This window comes from Neopsephotus bourkii, unplaced genomic scaffold (assembly GCF_033783945.1).
Source record: "Neopsephotus bourkii isolate Nb327-2 ecotype Australia unplaced genomic scaffold, CSIRO-AGI_Nbou_v1 NB_1863, whole genome shotgun sequence".
Classification (NCBI taxonomy): Eukaryota; Metazoa; Chordata; class Aves; order Psittaciformes; family Psittacidae; genus Neopsephotus; species Neopsephotus bourkii.
The window spans coordinates 1019526-1038893 of record NW_026902336.1 but is presented as its reverse complement, the minus strand read 5'-3'; the positions used below and the strand labels follow the sequence as shown (position 1 = coordinate 1038893).

At 44.4% G+C, this 19368-nt stretch overlaps 3 protein-coding genes across 5 annotated transcripts in view; 2 read left to right on the top strand and 1 right to left on the bottom strand.

The window, feature by feature from the left end:
- Positions 1 to 1983: 1983 nt before the first annotated feature.
- LOC133207317 (galanin receptor type 1-like) lies at positions 1984 to 11835 on the top strand. Its single transcript, XM_061344112.1, has 3 exons — positions 1984 to 3243; positions 4803 to 4868; positions 11343 to 11835. The coding sequence occupies exons 1-3, from the start codon at positions 2536 to 2538 to the stop codon at positions 11658 to 11660; spliced, it is 1092 nt and encodes a 363-aa protein (XP_061200096.1). The 5' UTR covers positions 1984 to 2535; the 3' UTR covers positions 11661 to 11835.
- Positions 11836 to 14645: 2810 nt separating this feature from the next.
- On the bottom strand, positions 14646 to 17022 carry DDX28 (DEAD-box helicase 28). The gene has a single exon (XM_061344113.1). The coding sequence runs from the start codon at positions 16930 to 16932 to the stop codon at positions 15316 to 15318; it is 1617 nt and encodes a 538-aa protein (XP_061200097.1). The 5' UTR covers positions 16933 to 17022; the 3' UTR covers positions 14646 to 15315.
- Positions 16913 to 19368, top strand: part of DUS2 (dihydrouridine synthase 2) — a 32232-nt gene continuing 29776 nt past the window's right edge. For all 3 annotated transcript variants that reach the window (XR_009724013.1, XM_061344115.1, XM_061344114.1), the window contains exons 1-2: positions 16913 to 17037; positions 17455 to 17594. Coding sequence is in view for 2 of the 3 variants with exons in the window: in XM_061344115.1 (XP_061200099.1) it covers positions 17472 to 17594 (123 nt within the window). In the remaining variant the exon portion in view is untranslated. The remainder of the gene's footprint in view (positions 17038 to 17454; positions 17595 to 19368) is intronic.

Sequence of the window (19368 nt, the reverse complement as noted above, 5' to 3'; positions counted from 1 at the left end):
GATTTAATAGTATGTACAGCCACAAGGATAAGAGGAAACCAACAGCAGATAGGGTTAAATTACCGAACTGTTGGAGGGAATTTTTGAGGGAAAAAATGACCGAGGACCACCGCAGGAGCTGCCTGGAAGCAGTAAGGGAGGTGAATCCAGTAGGTGGCACTCAAAGCTACAGCACAATCCCAGAGTTCGGAGGGGCCTTAAACGTGCCGCACTGCAAGCAGCGGTGAGCAAGTTGAGAGCAGAGATTCCAGCAAAGATTTGGGGGAAAAGACTTACTCGTGTGCGAGGTGCTGTGCCATGGTATGCAAGGCAGCTGGACTGCATAAGACCAAGACAGCTGCAGATGGCATCTAGGTAGAAGCTCCGGCCACTAATCTCACTAGCTCTCAGCAAGGGTAGACCATGTTTTTCCATTGCAGTTTAGACACCTTTAACTCCCTGGCCACTTCCCACCTCACCCCGTAACTAACCGCAAAACTATGGAGGGAAATTAGGAGTTCAGCTTCATAATAGGTTTTAAACAAGGGTATACTGAAGCAGGGTAAAGAAAGCAGTGCTATCACCTGGCTGAGAAAATTGGGGCTGTTCAGCCTGGAGAAGAGAAGGCTGCGTGGAGACCTCATAGCAGCCTTCCAGTATCTGAAGGGGGCCTATAGGGATGCTGGGGAGGCACTCTTCATCAGGGACTGCGGTGATAGGACAAGGGGTAACGGGTTAAAACTTAAACAGGGGAAATTTCAAGATACAAGGAAGAAGCTCTTTACTGTGAGGGTGGTAAGGCACTGAAACAAGTTGCCCAAGGAAGCAGTGAATGCTCCATCCCTGGCAGTGTTTAAGGCCAACAAGAGTGACATGGTTTAGTGTGAAGTGTTCCTGCCCACGGCAGGGAGGCTGGAACTGGATGATCTTAAGGTCCTTTCTAACCCTAACTATTCTGTAATTCTACGATTCTATGATCATCTCTCAACAAGAGCTTAGAAAGAAGCCATAAGGCAGGGCAACTCCCAGTACTGAACTTCGTTTCAGAATGAAGGGGCTCCTTCAGTTTAACACTCACGTCCACAGAGCCAGCAGTGGCTCACCCTGACCAAGAGCCTAGGCTTGTAATCACTGTAAATAGAGATGAGTACTCTGCCCTGCATACATAATTCACTGTGTGCATGTACTGCTAATGTTTGCCTAAACTTTGTTCTTCCTCTTACTGGCTTTAGAGTTCACAGGATCCCTTGAGGAATACGGCTATTAAAACCAAGTCAGTTAGTGCATTCTAAAACTTACATACTGTTTATATAGGTAAGCATAAAACCCTACAATAACTACGACATTAATCATAGAATCATAGAATAGTTAGGGTTGGAAAGGACCTTAAGATCATCAAGTTCCAACCCCCCTGCCATGGGCAGGGACACCTCGCTCTAAACCATATTACCCAAGGCCTCGTCCAACCTGGCCTTGAACACTGCCAGGGATGAAGCATTCACAACCTCCCTGGACAACCTATTCCAGTGCCTCACCAAATCCTTAATTTAATCCTTAATAAGACTTTTTTCTTTTCTTTTTTTTTAATCTGTATCTCTTCCCCCACAGAGAATATTACAACTGGTCACAGCTACCAAGACTGAACCTTTCCTTTTACAGAGCAGATGCTATTGGCACTACTGGGTTGAATCTGGAGCTTCTTTACAGCTGGATCAACAAGTTCCATGAATATTAAGGCACTAAGGAATTTGGGCAGATATCCAAGAAGTGGTAGGAACCAGCTGCTGAATCTAAAGCTCTCCCAGGTTTTTATGCTGAAAACACAACTATTCAGATTGCTTTATGCTCTAATATGAGCACATTAGAGCCTATGAAACAACAACAACAAAAATCCTGCTCTATTAATAAAAAACATGCAGCCATTTCCAAAGCTGCTCCTCACAGAAATGCATGCTATCACCCAGTAACTGCTGCTTGACCCATCCCTTTGGATGAGAGCTTGCTTTTGTTCTGCTCTTCCCCTCCTTGGGAGCAGTAATATGTGGGGATAGAGATGATCAAGTGTTACTTTCTGAAGGGCTCAGGTCACAGACAGCATTTGCTTTCCCTGCCTCAGCTCTGAGATGGGCTGGGAAGCAGGTATGACAGACACAGATCCAGGGACTGCTGTGGGAGGGAAGCAGAAGAGGAGGGGCATAAGGGAACTGAGCTGCAGCCTCTTTGCCTCTGCTCCAAGCTCTCAGGGCAGCTTCATCCTCAGTCTTTCAGGCACAGACTTCTCTGCCACATGAGCTTCTCCAGCACCAGCTGCTAAACCTGCAGTTACCTCTTGGATGACACAAATTCCTCAACCCCCTTTTTTGCCAGCCCCTGGAATAAATTGCACTGGAGACAAAGCGTGCAAGAATCATCTGAAGAAAGCTGCTCCCCAAAGACAAAACACAGAGCACTGCAAAACCCAAGCATTCAGCCTCTGGCCACCACTAACAAACAGACCTGCCTGGTAGGAGCCAGGGCTACAGTGACTGCTCCCTGCCTTCCAAGCAGCCTAGCTACATGGAGGAGCAAGAAGACATCTTTGTACTTTCCCTTGGAACCAGCACCAGCAAATGCAGCCTTGACACTAACCAAACAGGGACTCCAACATGCTGGTCAGGAGCAACCAGGGGTGGCCCAGAAGTGGTGATTGTACCAGTGCTTTTTGGGTTGATTTTCCTCCTGGGAATAGTGGGAAACACATTGGTGTTGGTTGTTTTGGGACATTTCCGGCCTAGAAGACGCCCATCACGCAGCGTTACCAATATCTTCATCCTGAACTTGAGCATTGCAGACTTCTCCTTTCTGCTGTTCTGTGTCCCCTTCCAGGCCACCATCTACTCCCTGCCAGAGTGGATCTTCGGTGCCTTCTTTTGCAAATGGGTTCACTACTTGGCTATGGCAACAATGCTGGTCAGCATCTTTACGCTGGTGGCTATGTCCATGGACAGATACATTGCTGTGGTCCACGCCAAGAGTTCACACTGCATCCGCAGCAAACACAATGCTGCCCTTGGTGTGGCTGTCATTTGGCTGCTGTCTCTAATCATTGCCATCCCTGTGGCCGAGCACCAGGCCCTCGTGAGTGGTCATCAGCAAGCACCCAACAGCTCCTTCTGCTGGGAGCATTGGGCAAATGGTTCAACAGCCAAGCAGATGTACAAGGTCACCATCCTGCTGGTGGGGTACCTCCTGCCCCTGGTGCTCATCACCTTCTGCTATGCCAAGGTGGGTGAGAGGGACGGGAGTAATGCTTAACTGGAGGGAAAGGTCACTCCCACACTCTTGGTGGCTTGTATGTGTACATTCAAGCTGCCCAGCCAGCAAACAGTAGATACAATCCTTTCCATATTCTTTCCCAGTATAGAATACTTTTGAGGCAGGGGGAGGGAAAGAAAACAAAATGAAATTACACCAGCTCACAAAAAGAATTACAACTGCTAAGCTGACACCCAGCCTGACACCCAAATCTTGTAAAGATTTGATGGTTTTCCTATTTTTCAGTTTGTTCTTTCTTGATAACAAATGTTTGTTCCCAGCAGGAAATAAAATTAATGGAGAAAGAAGCAATGGAACAGAGTGTACAGAAACAATATTAAAGATATCACCCCAATTTATTTCTTTCTTTCCTTCTTTTTTTTTTTTTTTTTTTTTTTTTTTTGACACAGAGCTCAGACACTGTGCCTTGCAAAAAAAGATCTTAGAATTGGTTTTATTCAGCAAGAAATCTCTTCCTTTCTTCTTATGGATTGCTATAGCTCAAAGTTTTTGTTTCCCCTTACTGATCTTTACCATGTTTAAGTCTGCAAGTTGTGCTAGCGTGCAGAATAACTGTTCTGTGAATTCTGAATTAATACCCTCTTGTGGAGTGCCAGGGACTGAACTTCCTTGTCAGTAGACAGTGGCAGGTCTACCCTCTTGGAAACCAAATGGTTTCCTATTCAATCAAGAAAAAGATTACTTTCCATACTAATCTGTTCTGCTGTCGCTAGTGCTAAGGACAGGAAAACAGACTTAGGTTTAAGCTAAAAATCTCTAAACTTTAGGCTTTGTTTGTCACAAAAGGAAAAAGCCACTAGAGCTCTTAACTCACTGTAGCTCCAGGTGTTTGTCCCCTCACTGCCCTAGGTGAGCACAGCATCAACTGAAAGGTAAGCTGCATTTAATAATAATTGCTTTAGAAAATTTAGTTTCTTAGCTTCAAAGGCCACAGAACTGCCAGGTTACTGCCATGCTGTAATCAGATTTCAAAAGCTTGATCTAGATGTTGTTAACTGAGCATTTCCCTACAGTGCTTTAACATTTCTTATAATTCTCTCTCTGAAATGAGAACCGACTCCAACTGCCTGCCCCATTTGTTAGTGCTGCATTCAGGAGTGGCAGGACAGTCACACCAGGGTACAGTATTGGCAGCCTGCTCTCTGCCTGTGTGTATAATCAGCCTGGATAACAAATGTAGATAATCTCAGGCACAATCTAAAATTCAAAATCTATGGAAAGACTCCTCTGGATTTCAGCATAGTGCCAGCGGATCTCTATTATATGCTGAAATATATCCTCTGGAAGCACAGCAATTTCAATGTTTTTGACAAACCTTGTTTCTTGGAGGAGAAAGAACTGTGCAGAGCTTAGAATCAGAAGTCTCAAAACATCAAATTCAACTCTGGTTGAAGTCATGCTAAAACAATTATTTTAATTTTTGGTGCTTGTATGAAAAGTTCAAATACTAATGCACACAATTCAATTTCCCATTCAATACATTACCTTACTCTTTTTCCCCCCCCAAGGTTCTGTATCATCTCCATACAAAAGTAAAGAACATTTCCAAGAAGTCAGAGAGATCAAAGAGGAAGGTAAATATCTTTGGTTTAAACTGTACACTGACTATAATATAATAGATATATGAAGTTTCTAAAATAACTAATAGCCTTTTCAAGCTCCATCCAGATACTGAAATGTCATTCATGTACCATTCTTTCAGCTCAGGTTTAGAATTCATGTTGACAGTTTGTTGTATCTTTATAGACACAGTACATAATGTTGCCATTATTGAATGCTGTATTGATCTCTATATACATGCCTTTTGATTTCTTGTGCTGTAATAGAATCCCACAATTACTATATTTTTTACACTGTCAGCCAGTAAGGTACTCGGACTATAAAAATATTTAGGTGTTTTGAGGACACCTTAGCAAGCTAAAAGGAAAACACTTGAAGAGCTCTGAAACTGAAGTACTTTTGCTGCAGTTTGCATCTAAGATCTTTCTTAAGGTTTGCAAGAACCCAGATCCTGGGTTGATCCCTCTGCAAGCCAAAGAACAAGATTACCCCTGTTTCAAGCTGCATGAAATAAGCAGAGCTTCAAGTGTTTACTGGGAAAAAAATATTAAAGATAGTTTCCCCCACCCCCCCCACCAAAAAAAAAAAAAAAAAAAAAATCAAAATCTTAGACTGGATAAGCCATAATTAATAGAAGTCTTCAGGCAGCAAAACTCACTGACTTCAGTGATGCAACATCAGACTGACCTGACATGAAAGTGGAAAATACTATTTCAGCCAGAAATGTTTTAATTGTTGAGTGTACGTTGATAAGTGAAACTGTGGGCTATCTGGCTAGTCAAAGACAGGAAGTCATGGAGTACCATCGTTAGATGCTGACAGCACAGTCCGGTCACAGTCTGTGCCAGTGGTGCAGCAGCTGTACAACCCAAATGAGCAGTGTGTGTGTCTCCGAGCAGATGTGACAACCAGTGGAGATGACTAGAGAAAGCCTTGATTTGTCTCAGTTGATGCACTGGCCTGTTTCCGGGCTACCTACCACACAAGGGCATCCCTACACAACATTGTATATTTATGGTATAAATGAAGGCCATTACAGCAAACATGGCCATTTGGATGAAAAGGGTGTGCAAGACACAGAAATCGAAACTTTGAGGTGATTCCAGGAAACCAGACAGACACTGGTACCACAGCTGCAACAAACTTACAGATGTTTTGAAACACAGAAACACTTTTGAACAAGTTTGGTCTATTAATTTGTTTACTAGCCTGTAAATCTTGATCACTGTGTACGTCAGCATATACCCGGCATCTTGCTTGTTCTGAAATATATGTGTGACTTCAGTGGCTGAACCTAAATTGCCTTGATCTATCAAAAGAAATTGCAACACAACAGAAGTCTTCCAATATGAGGTGATAAAATCACCTGATTCACACCTGTTAACTCACAGCGTGCATCTTGACCATACTGATAGGGGAAAGAAAATGTCATACTGGTACAAAAGACTACAGTCTGGAGCTATTACTGCTCAATTTCTACTTTACTCATACAGTTTCAAGATAGCACACCTGAGTTACAATCGTCCTCCCATCCCTAAGGGAAGGGGGTTTGGGTTTGGCCTGTTTGGTTTTTATTTTGTTTAGTTTGTGGGTTTGGGGTTCTTTTGTTATTGTGGGGTTTTTTTTGGTTTTGGTTTTTTTTTTGTTGTTGTTGTTTTTTTGTTTGTTTTTTTAATAGATAAAAGTCTTCACTGAATACTGGTATACAAGTATCTTCTCTAACTAAGTCTCAAATGGCAGGCTTCACTTCAGCAGGATCTGAAGACTGTGTTGTCATGAAGACAATATTACCACAAGATGTATCAGGGGTTCCAATATGGATTTCATCGTGTGCATGATGCCTCCAAATCACCTTTCTCTTCCCTTCCATTATTTGGCACCTTTCTACTGTCTATCATTGTCCAATTTGCCACAATATTGTACTGAATGCTTGTGTTAATTGAATCTGTCTAGGGACTAGATACATATAGTATCTCCATAGATACTACAGGAGGGCCCTGTTTTCTAAGGCATTGCCCAACATTTGGACAATGTTGGATACATTATTATAAAGTTAACTACAAACACATTTTCATTGAATGGGCCCTGTTTATTAATAATCCAGAGAGCTCTGACAGCTTCCCCCTCAAAGTCAGTGTTCAAATACTTCTGGAAAAAAACAATTTTGTCTTTAACAGAATCTTAAAGATGACATACAATCTTCCAGGCACATACAGCATACGCTTGGGCTGTGATTTGTGAGCTTTTAAGTTACAGCATGGTTATTTTCAAACTACAGCAGCTTTTTCAACTTATGCACACTTGAAAATTTGCAAAAATTTCCCTTGTGCAAAATTGGTTGCATCCTGACTTCATATTCCATTCTTTGGTTCAGAGAAATCTTGTCTCATCTTAAAAGATCTTGACCTTCAATTCAGATTCCTACTTTGCAAATTTGTATGTATGCCTGCTATGTCAGCATTGGACATGCTCAATTTGATGTGTTTTTTCCATTCATATGTAATATTTGTGAATTAGATAAACGAAGAAATTTAGGAATTTTTGCAAGCTTAGACTGAAATTCTTCATGGTGAACTAAGACTGTACTTGTAGAAGAGATACATGACTGTCTGTTTCCACATTTAATACCACACTAGTGGCACAGGTTTGCCAGCCTTAAAACTGAGATGGTGCGATACTGCAGGATTCCCCTTTGCAGTTTTGGATAACCATTTCATAAGGCCAGACAGCAACATCAGATGCTAAGAAATTCTGTGAACCCCTGTAACACAAGCAAAGTATATTTCGGTTCTGCTATTTCCTTTCTGCATTAGGCAGAGTACAGAAAATCTGTAATTTGGCTACAAGGAAAGCTAACAATTGCCTTTGTGACAGTCCTGAAAAAGTGTTTCATAAAAGCTCAGCCCTAGGAACTCTGAACGCACACTTGCAGTAAGTAAGATGATTTAACAATGGAAATTAATGCAAACCAAGGTCTATTCTGATCATGAAATTGCCCTGTGGTGTTTCCCTGACCTCTGGAGCACACCAGCATTTCTCAATGTTTACTCAGTTTTGTCCTCTATATCTTTAAAGAACAAATAATAAGACTTGCAAACTGAACAATCGGAAATGCTTTTTCAAGTTTAAGAATGTTTTTGGGGATGTGAATTTCACAGATATTTTGCAAGCTCCCTTGAAGGGACACTAGGAGTTGTGGAACCTTGAGGCCAAAACCTCCAATTAATAGACCACCTGAGCCATTTAAAGCTAACAAATTACTACTAGGCTTTTCTATTGTTTAGCTACAAAAGAAAGATGAGCCATGCTTATCTGATGGGAGAGCAGTGTCTCTTGTTTTGTGCTCTATTCCTTTCCTAATAATTCCTACAATTTTATTTTCCTTTTTTTATTACTTAAAATAAAATAAAATCCACTCTTCAAGCCACTAGTTGAGAACCAAGCTGTCCACAAAACTACCATAAGTCCAAGATCTTGCCTCAAAATTGTAACGGTCCATTCAAAGCACATCTCTCTCTATGATGCTGTTTTCTTCCTCACCTCATATACTCACAAGTTATCTCTCAAACATTAGGGAAACAGGGATACGAGTTAGAGATTAACATAACACACAAAAAAAATAACTTACCAGTAAATCACATCACCAGACTTTGTATTCGAAGTCAAGAGAACTCGAGCCCACACACAAAGGCTGAGAAGTATGGTATGGTATGGTGTGGTGTGGTGTGATGTGGTGTGGTGTGGTGTGGTACAGTATGGTACAGTACGGTATGGTATGGTATGGTGTGAAGAAGCAGGACTAGCTAGAATAAGTCTGCTTTGGAGTCACTGCAGGATATTATTAACTGCAACTAGTTTGGGGGAGTAAGGGAAGGATGACCCAAAGTCTAAACCAAGTTTATTACATCCTCCATCCTCCCACAGAGCAGTAATAAAGGAAGAGTCAGTTGATATTTGCTGATAAGACAGTGTGGAAGAAAAGGCATAGGCTTCTTTACGCTTCTTCTTTCAGAATCATGGAAGGGAAACAAACTGCGAAAAAAACTTCTACCACATTCAGAAAACAGCAGTTGTCTCACTAATGAAGCCCAGTTTTTCTGCAAGTTAGCAAGAATGCACTGTTTAATAAAAACCTCACTTAATGTTCTTTCCTGTTTCTGTGTGGCTGAGGTACACAGTACAAATGGATGGCCTTATCAGTTCTGAAAAAAGATGTGCAGCTAAGCATTCAAACTGTGACTAGGTCAGGAAAGTGACAAGCTCTCTACCTTGGGAAAGGGGAAAAAAGACAAAAGCAGGAAAGCATAAATGAGAGTCAGATCACCTATAGAGATATCAAAAGAATAAGCAGGTAAATTCTGGACAATATGTACATGGCAGATACAACGGGGGGGGGGGGGGAACAAGAGAGAAGTTTATTTGAGAAACAAAAGTATTTATGATTCTCCTAGTCTTCATTTCCCATGATGCTATGGATTCACTGTATAGCCTACATACATTTATTGTCTGTAAAACAAATAATGCTCTAAGTTACTTCATGATCTGCTTGAAACACTTCTGGAAGTATGAAAAGAGAGTTAGATAATCCAGTAGTGGCCATTGTACATGTCTGCTACGGACCCACTGAACCTTTGGAGATGAACCAGAAGGCTGGTACTAAGTGGGCACAGCTAGATCAACAGTAACCCATTAACTGTGCTAATTACCACAGCCCACTGAACACTCTCAAACAGTACACAAGCTGTTTGGATCAGTCCTTCACAGCTGGTACTAACATTAGGTTTAGCTACAAAGTTACCAGATTAAAAGCCAAATAGATTTTATTTCAGTTTCCTCTATCTTAACTACATATTCCCCAACTTGAAAAGACACAAGTTGCATTCCCAAAACACGTTTCTTGAGTCATGAATTATGTACATCATTGCTCTAGTATTGTCTATGTTTTGCCTCTGCAAGATCCCAAATAGATGGACCTCAGAAAAAGCTTTGGCCTAATACATAGCAACTGCAAACCCATTTTTTAATATGCAGCCCTATGTTAAATATGTGGTTTGTTATTTCACAATAAAGGGAGAAAAGAATATAGGCATATATACCTTATTCAAAAGAATATTTCAGTGCTTGTAGCCTCCTAATTTAAGCTCAGGATGCTATGAAATGTTACCATGGTAACAAGCCTAAGGTACTCAACACTGCTGGAGGGTAATCAAGTAGCACCATTATTACAGGTGGAAACTAAGGGTAGAACCTGTTTATTGTTTAGAACCTGTCATAACACAGTACACAAGTTAGACCCCACAAGGCCACTGTATCTGTCTTTCAGTTCCATCAGCTTCTAATCATACCACCACAAGGACAGCAACTGATTCCCAGCATGGCCAGTTTGAGGACATTTGGGAGCTGAGTTTGTTTATTCACGTGTGAATATGCTTTCTCAGTTTATATGTGAGGCACTTTCCCCCTGCAGTTACTTTCAACAGCCTTAATATTCCCCAGCCTCCGAATCCTATGGATTATTATTTCCACTCTTCCATGTAACATATTTGCAGCCTCTGAAACATTTGAGGTTTTATGGGCACTGTCTATATTGATGAAAAACTTAACATGAGCCGGCAGTGTGCCCTCACAGCCTGGAAAGCCAGCTGTATCCTGGGCTGCATCAAAAGGAGTATGACCAGCAGGTCGAACAAGGTGATCCTGCCCCTCTACTCTGCTGTCATGAGACCTTCCTTTGAGTACTGTGTGCAGTTCTGGTTTCCCCAACATAAAAAGGACATGGAACTGTTGGAGGAAGTACAGAGGAGGGCCACGAGGATGATCAGGGGACTGGCGCACCTCCTATATGAAGATAGGCTGAGAAAACTGGGGCTGTTCAGCCTGGAGAAGGCTGACTGAAGACCTCATAGCAGCCTTCCAGTATCTGAAGAGGGCCTGTAAGGTTGCTGGGGAGGGACTCTTCGCCAGGGACTGCAGTGATAGGACAAGGGGCAATGGGTTAAAACTTAAACAGGGGAAGTTTCAAGATACAAGGAGGCAATTCTTTCCTGTGTGGGTGGTGAGGCACTGGAATGGGTTGCCCAGGGAGGTTGTGAATGCTCCATCCCTGGCAGCGTTCAAGGCCAGGTTGGATGGAGTCTTGGGTAACATGGTTTAGTGTGAGGTCCCCCTGCCCATGGCAGGGGGGTTGGAACTGGATGATCTTCAGGTTCTTTCCAACCATAACTATTCTAGGATTCTATGACTCTGTTCTATCTCCATTGCTTATAGAGTTATTTGCTTGAGCCAAAACAAGGCAATCCTTGTTTTCCACAGAAGGAGAACTGGGTTTAACATCCTTTTTCATAATGTCGTGATTTGCCCACCTGGCAGTTGTCAGTGTTGCCTGTGTTATTCTGCCTTCATTACTGACAGAGGAAGGCAAACTTATTCATCCCACAGACTCTCTTCATCACTGAAACCATTGTAACTTGTGACCTTGTCTTTTCCAGACAGCGCAGACCACGCTGCTTGTGGTTGCTGTGTTCCTGCTCTCCTGGCTGCCACACCACATCATCACGATGTGGGCCGAGTTTGGGCAGTTTCCTCTGAACAACATCTCCTTCACCTTCCGCATCATCTCTCACTGCCTAGCCTATGGGAACTCCTGCATCAACCCCATCATTTACGCTTTCCTCTCAGAAAATTTCCGCAAGGCCTGCCGGCAAGTGCTCACCCACAAGCTCTTCCTGCAGCCAGTTCCTGCTGAGAAATTGGTCAGAGTACGTATGGAGAACTTCTCCACCACACACTCTACTACTAACATGTAAATTGGGCTCACAAATACATTTCAGAAGGAAGAGGAGGGGAAAGAGTGCTGTCTGGGGAAAACAAGTACACAAGTGCATTTCAGGGAGCACTCCAACCTGCAAAAATACGGATTTTGTTAGATTACCAGAGTGGTAGAAGGCATTTTCCATGTGGCTGTTAGGACACTTGACACAGCTTATCCTAGGACACCTTGGTAGGTGCAACATAAATTTTTTAATGTCCTTGTACTGCCCACAAGACAGAACTCATATGTAGTTGTAGTTATGTCTAAAATTCATAGCAGTAGTAACACAGTAGTCTAAAATAAGAGTTCCACAGAAGATACGACAGACAGAAAAGAACAGTTAATTATGCACGTAGACAGTCATTAAGATGAGAAGAGTAAGTGATGCCATGTTTAAAGAGCAGGAAAAAGTTTAAGAAAATTGACTCTAAAACAGGTTTGAATAGTCTTTGCTTCTTAAGCAGGTTTAACCATACACAAGCTACATTTTTAGCTCATTAGCTCTGACAGATTCTCTAAATCTCTTTGAAGGCTTTGCTATAGTATTTACCTATTGGGTAGTAGAACTTTCACATGGCATGTCGCTGATGTGCATGTCTGCATTTGTTAGCTCTGTATCAGCTTACATATCCCAGAGTTTGAATGTGTATGAGCTAAATGGAAGTACTGATGTTTATTTCTGGCTCCAGTAACTGTCTCTTTCTGAGCAACAGTGGAAAGTGGTATTTCTCAAAACATGCTTAAAAGAACAGTGGTTTTGCTTGAAAGCAATGTTTACTTGAAAGCAATGTTTACAAAAGGCTTTATTGTTAAACATAGTGTTCTCTGAGTATGTATACCTAAAGCTTTTAATTGGCTACTTTAGTATATAAATGTCGAAAGTTTTGGGGGTTTTTGCTAGGAATCTTTGTTGTGATGTGTTGTGACAAGATGTGTTGTGACCTGTTGTGATGTGTTGTGATAAAGGGTACCATAGCAACGCTTGGGTTAAACATTGTTTGTATCAAGTTCAAGGTTCCTGTTTGTAAATACATAAAGTGCATATTACTTCAAAATTAAGAAGCATATGGGTAAAAGGACTTTATTATTTCACTGTGTTGTCTAATTTGATTATACAGTGTGCTACAATCCAGACTGACCTGTCATGGGATTCACTGTAACACAATTCCAAATTCATAGACTATGCTACTGAGCTTTTAAAAGTGAGTAACAGAAGTAAAATTACAAATTATACATCTAAAAAAAAGGTAACAAAAATATCCAAACAGAACATCGAGGGATGTCTTCAACAGAATTTGATACAGACATCAGAATATTCACTTAAGTTCTGTAACATGTAAAACATCAATAATATATTTTTAACTTGTATTTTATACCTCAGTTCCAAGTATGCCCACGTTGCCTAATTTATGAGAAGTCAACCTTCCTTCCATTTTCCTTTCACCTATTTTAACTCAATAAAAAAACTGCTCTTATCACCACTTAGTTACTAATACAAATTAAGCAGATACCTTCATCATTAACAGCCACTGCCACATAATTCAACCACAGATCTTGTGTCAGGAGTGACTGCTTATGTGGTTATTATTTAACTGTGATTAACTTTGGTTGTACCATTTAGCTGGAAACTATAGGTAACAGAGCAGAGTATTACAGTACACATCTACAACAGTTAGGAAATCTTAACCAGAACAACTGACTGATTTAGTCCAACATAACAACTATGAGAAGACAAATACTTAAAGTCAGACATCTGAGATCCCAAGCAACAACTTTCCTCAGAAACTTACAAGGGCATCTCCGTGTTATTCTGGGAAGCAGTCACCATCACCAGCTGCCTCAGGAAAGACACTCTATGAAGCAGGTAGTAATTTATTCTAATACAGTGAAGTACTGAAGCTTTGAAAACTATCAGATTCAAATTATATGATGCTTGAGATGGAGCCAGCCTGAAATTTCTTGTGCAAAGCAGACAAGCAAATATTAAAATTCTTACTTGGAGTTTCTCAAATACAATTTACCTCACTTAAATTAATCTGTATGCCTACAGTTAAAGAAAGCTATTTCTCAGCAGTTCAGAGAATCAGATACAATGCAAGACACGTATTAATGAATGGAAATATGATCTTTAAATTACAATACTAGATTTTCTCCAGATTTCTGTTTTAAGTTTTTGCCCTACTCTTACACATGAACAGTAAGGTTCTGCTTGTGGACACAAAAGCTGCCTGAATTGCAGTTAAATGATCTACAGAGGAGACACAACTAGTCTACACAATGAATGGTTCAAAAAACTGATTTCCAGTCTCCAAGAGAATTGCTCTTCCACTGCATTTCTAATTGAAAGTTTTCTATTATATGAAATAATTTTACCACAGTTTGCAACTTCCCCTAAGAGCCCCTTAACTGTGCAATGTGAGCAGAGTACATGCGCACAATTTCTAGGTTATACAGCCTTATTCTTAACTGACTGCAAGCTTTCTGTTTGTATAGTTTTTACTCAGAATACTACAAGTAGCTCCAGAACATGATTTCCTCTACCATCAGATATTTAGATACTGTGTTCTTTTAGCAGCTTACTATTTCTACATACCGAGCTTTAGTACAGGCTAAAGTGGACAGCATGGGAAAAACAACCATTAAAAGAAAAAGCTATCATAAATGACTGAAACAGAAATCAGAGCTAAAATGCTGGGTTTGTGTGATTATTTACCATGGATACAAACTAGCAGCTAGGTAGAAAATAACCTCCTTTTGGCTTAAAGCAAAAAGAACAATGGCAAGATACTCAAATCTTGTGCTCACTCTGTTACAGGTGAGTCATTAGAACCTGTGGGTTAGAATTAGAACTGGACTTCTTTCCTTTAACAGGAGATTTTTTATTGGTTTTTTTGGTGGGTTGGGTGGTTTCCTTTGTTTTTACTATCAGTTCAGTCTGGACATGTCATCACAACATGCAGAAACAATGTGCAGAAAATACTTACAGGCTTTTAGAAAATTTATTTAATAGAACACAAAGCAGCAAGATCCCATTTCTCAGTGAAAGGTGACTATAAAATGCCAAATTAAGACCCTGAAAAAGCCTCACGCTTTATTGTGCCTTCTTGTTCCCACCAAACAAGAATCATCTGGTCTAGAATTCTCTGCAAGAACTGCTACATCACAAGAAAATCCAATACAATTTGTCCTTTAGCCCTTCTACATGTATCTATAATCACTTAAGTTAGGAAAATACTTTCTTTTTCTTTCCTGCCACAGTAGTAATTTTAAAGCTTTAACAATGAACGTTTAGCTGCTGGTGGTGGGGAGCAATGAAACACAAGAGAGTTACACATCATACAGGCATGCTTTCATTCTGATTTGGATTTAAGTTAGAAGTCTAAACAAAAATAAAGTCACCTGATAATTCCTCAGTCTTCTTCAAAGGCATTATGTTACTACTCACTTACAAACTTCCTTTTGGAAAGCTATGAACTGTGATGTCTCCGGACATGACTACTGCAGCTTCCAGAACACTGCACAGTTAAGCTGGTCACCTGGTTAGGGAACTCAGTCCTCTATTCTTCCAGTCTAGCTTACACACAGAAGCTCATTTGCTCTCCCTTAATGACTTCACACTTAGGCCATGTATTACTGCTTGGCAATCTGAATCAATCCTTCTTAGGTGAATTTATAGAGGAGTCCATGCCTGGGAGACCTGACCTTTTCCGGGCTGCAGTCTCTATTTTCCGTACCAGGTCCACATCCCACCGATGGGTGACAAAACTAACCACAGCTCCAGGTGTCTTGCTTCCAACCCGTCCAACTCGCCCCACGCGGTGCAGGTAGTCCTGCAGGGTGTCTGGGAAGTCATAGTTGACCACTAGCTGCACACTGCTGGTGTCCAGCCCGCGCGAGGCAAGGTCAGTGCAGACAAGGATAGACACGTCACCCTTCTGGAATGAGGCAAAGATGTCAGCTCTAGCAGCTGCTGACATCTGTCCCTGCAACCTCAGGTGCTTGATTCTGTGGTCATCCAGGATATAGCCCAGCCAGTTCACAGTGCTGGCACTTTTACAGAAGATAATAATAGCCCCACTGGACGCTGGGTGCTCCTTGAGGAGCTGCAGCAGCTCAGGCAGCTTGTCCTGGCCTTTGATGCGGACAAACTTCTGCTGCACATGGGGTGGCAGGCGGTGCAGGCTCCGGGTGGCAAGGGTGACAAACTGGCCCACATCGGTGAACTTCCCCAGGGTCTGGCACAGCCCCGTGGGGAATGTGGCTCCTACCACCACCACCTGGGTCCTCTCTTCCCACAAGCCAGCCGGCCCCGGTGCACCAACGGCCAGGGGCGCGTGTGCCAGGATCTCCTCCAGGATCCCCGCGAAGGAGTCATCCACCAGGGTGTCCGCCTCGTCCAGCACCATCCAGCGCAGCCGCTCCAACGCCAGGAAGCGCCGCCGCAGCGCCTCCCGCAGCGCTCCGGGGGTGCCCAGCAGCACAGCGGGGCCCGGCGGCGGGGCCCGCAGCTGCCTCCGCAGCCCGCCCGCCGCGCCTCCGCCTGTCAGCCCGCGCACATGCAGCCCCGCCGGCCGGCACAGCGCCGCCGCCACCGCGCCCACCTGCAGCGCCAGCTCCCGCGACGGCAGCACCACCAGCCCTCGGGGCGCCGGCGGCCCAGCCGCTTCCACCTCCGGCGCCGCGGGGCGGGAGAGCAGCCCATCCAGCAGTGGCAGCAGGTAGGCCAGCGTCTTCCCGCTGCCGGTCTCGGCGGCGCAGAGGGCGCTCCTACCGCGGCGCAGCGCGGGGATAGTGATGCGCTGCACCGCCGTGGGGCGGCTGATGGAGAGGCTCCCCAGGCCGGCTAGCAGCGCCGGCTGCAACCCCATCTCCTCAAAGGATGGGCCCTGCCCCGCATCAGGCGGCACCTGCAGGGCCGGAGCCGCCGACTGTAAGGGCTCCAGCTGAAAGTAGTCCCCGCAGGCCTTCCTGTGCTTCCAGCCTGCCGACACCAGCTGCGGTTGCTCCCACCGCCCCACCGTCTGCCAGCTGGGCTGGCTCAGCTCTGGCCGCCGGCTCCGCAGCAGCAGCTTCCCGGTTCGCCGCGCCGCCGCCTCTCCTTGCTTGCGCTCACGGCGCTGCCCGCCCCGCTGCAGCCGCATCCGCAGGGCCCAGGGGACGCGCACCACGTTCTCGGGGGGCGCCGCGCCCTCCGCCGCCTCGGTGGCCGTCAAGCGCCGCGGAACCAGCGGAAAAGCAGCCACTACCCCACCGCGGCTCAGCGCCATGACTGCCTTTCACGTGGTGGTGGCGGCGCTGCCCGATGACGCTTCAGCAGACGCTTCCCCTGGTTCCCCCGCCCCTAAGAGTCGCGGCATAGCCACGCTAAGACGGTGAGTGCCGCGAGTGCGGGGCGTGCGCGGGCCCGCGGCCCTACCTCACGCGGAGGGGTCGGCAGCGGGTACCTCAGGAGGCAGCAGCGATGGCGGTGGGCTCTTCACGTTCGCGCTTTTGGCTGGCGGCTGAGAGCTGACCCCCGCGAGGGGAGCAAACATGGCCCTAAGCGGCTCTGGCAGAGGCGGCCCAGCGCGCCTGCTCGGGGAAGGATCCCCCACGGGCCGCCCTGGCACCTCAGGGACCGCTGAGGGAGCAGAAGGGGAGAGGCCGGCTGGCTCGCTGCCATGGGAGCGCTGTCAGATGTGACCAGGCCACACGCTGCTCCCACCCTCCTTCCCGCCAAAGGAAAGTTCTGGGCGTTCACGAGTAGGAAAAGCTATTCCATATCGCTCTCCTGCGATTTTCTCTCTCAGGTATTGCCGCAACAGGAATGACGGTGAACACAGCTCTGTGTTTTAGAGGAAAGAAGATCCTCGCTCCAATGGTCAGAGTGGGAACATTGCCTATGCGTCTCCTTGCTCTGGACTTTGGTGCTGATATCGTGTACTGTGAGGTATGAAGGATGAGCAGATGACAGCGTCTTAAATAGTAACGTAATTGTACAGAAAAGTACCAGTAGAGTTTGTTTATTGTAGAACTTTTTCCTTTTACACATACTTTTCATTAGAAAAAAGGGGAAAGGTCCCTGGCTTAAGGCATTTCCCTTTAAGCAGTTCTCAAGTTACACAAAACCGTTTTTTAAAGACTGTTTAATAATTTCAGTTTTTCATAGACAAGACATGATAATTTCCTCACATTCTAGTGGGTTTTGGTTATTGTTGGTGTTTGGTTTTGTTTGGGTTTATTTTTTTGAGTCATAACATAGAAGGAAGCTTTAGACTGACATACTGTCTCACCTGGTTATGCTGTGCTAACCCAGAGCATCCATATATACCCGTCACAGTGTTGCTGTCATTGTTGCTTAACCACTTTTCTTAAAGCTGACAAGTTGAGACTCCAGTTTTCTGCAGGTATCACTGGTAAGGACTGCTCTGTAACTAAAGGTACTTAGTCTTCACTGTCTTTGTTGTTACAGTGCATCAGTATCCCCATTTTCTCCTTCAGCATGATTATTATGTTAGGGATAGGATGGAGAGTATGGAACTCTGTCTGGGGAAAGGTGAGCAGTTAACAGAGAGTTTGTGGGTCAGGGTTAAAGGGAAAACAGCGATGGGAGACATTACTGTGGGGATCTGTTACAGACCGCCTGGTCAAGGAGAACCTGCAGATGAAGCACTATATAGACAGATAGGAAAAGGCTCACGCTCACAAGCCCTTGTTCTCATGAGGGACTTCAACCACCCTGACATCTGTTGGAGCGATGGTATGGCCCGACACAGGCAATCCAGGAGGTTCCTCGATTGTGTGGAAGACAACTTCCTTCTGCAGGTAACAGAGGAGCCAACAAGGAGAGGTGCCATGCTTGACCTCGTGCTCACGAACAGGGAAGGGCTTGTTGGAAATGTGGCGCTCCAGGGCAGCCTTGGATGCAGTGATCATGAGGTGGTTGAATTTGAGATCCTCAGGACAGTGAGAAGGGTGTGCAGCAAGCTCACTGCCCTAGACTTCAAGAGAGCAGACTTTGGCCTCTTCAGGAACCTGCTTAGTGAGGTTCCATGGGATATAGCCCTAGAGGGCAGGGGGGCCAAGACTCTTGGTTGATATTCAAGGATCACCTGCTATAACCTCAATAGTGTTGCATCCCAACTAGAAGGAAGTGCAGCAGAAGGGCCAGGAGACCTCTTTGGATGGATAAGGAGCTGCTGAGGAAAATTCAAATGAAAAAAGAGGCTTATAGAAAGTGGAAGCAAGGACAGGTGGCCTGGGAAGAGCACAGGGAGGTTGTCTGGGAAGCTAGGGATCAGGTTAGGAAAGCTAAGGCCCAGTTAGAATTAAACTTGGGTAGGGATGTTAAGGATAACAGGAAGGGATTCTACAGGTACATAGCAAATAAAAAACAGACTAGGGAGAACGTAGGCCCCCTCAGGAGGCTCTCAGGAGAACTAGCTACACAGGATTTGGAGAAGGCTGAGGTTCTGAATGACTTCTTTGCCTCGGTCTTCACTGGCAAAGGCTCTGACCGCACCACCCAAGTCTTGGAAGGCAGATGCAGGTGCTGGGAGAATGAAGACCTCGGGCCCACAGTAGGAGAGGAACTGGTTTGAGACCATCTTAAAAATCCAAGCATGCACAAGTCCATGGGTCCTGATGAAATCCATCTGCAGGTCCTGAAGGAGCTGGCAAATGAAGTTGCTAAGCCGCTGGCCATCATATTTCAGAAATGATGG

Excerpts from the sequence above, each read along its gene's own strand:
- DDX28 (XM_061344113.1), bottom strand. The coding sequence starts at position 16,932 with ATGGCGCTGAGCCGCGGTGGGGTAGTGGCTGCTTTTCCGCTGGTTCCG.
- LOC133207317 (XM_061344112.1), top strand. The coding sequence starts at position 2,536 with ATGGAGGAGCAAGAAGACATCTTTGTACTTTCCCTTGGAACCAGCACC. Across the intron at positions 3,244-4,802 it reads TCACCTTCTGCTATGCCAAG|GTTCTGTATCATCTCCATAC; the intron begins GTGGGTGAGAGG and ends TCCCCCCCCAAG. Across the intron at positions 4,869-11,342 it reads CAGAGAGATCAAAGAGGAAG|ACAGCGCAGACCACGCTGCT; the intron begins GTAAATATCTTT and ends TGTCTTTTCCAG.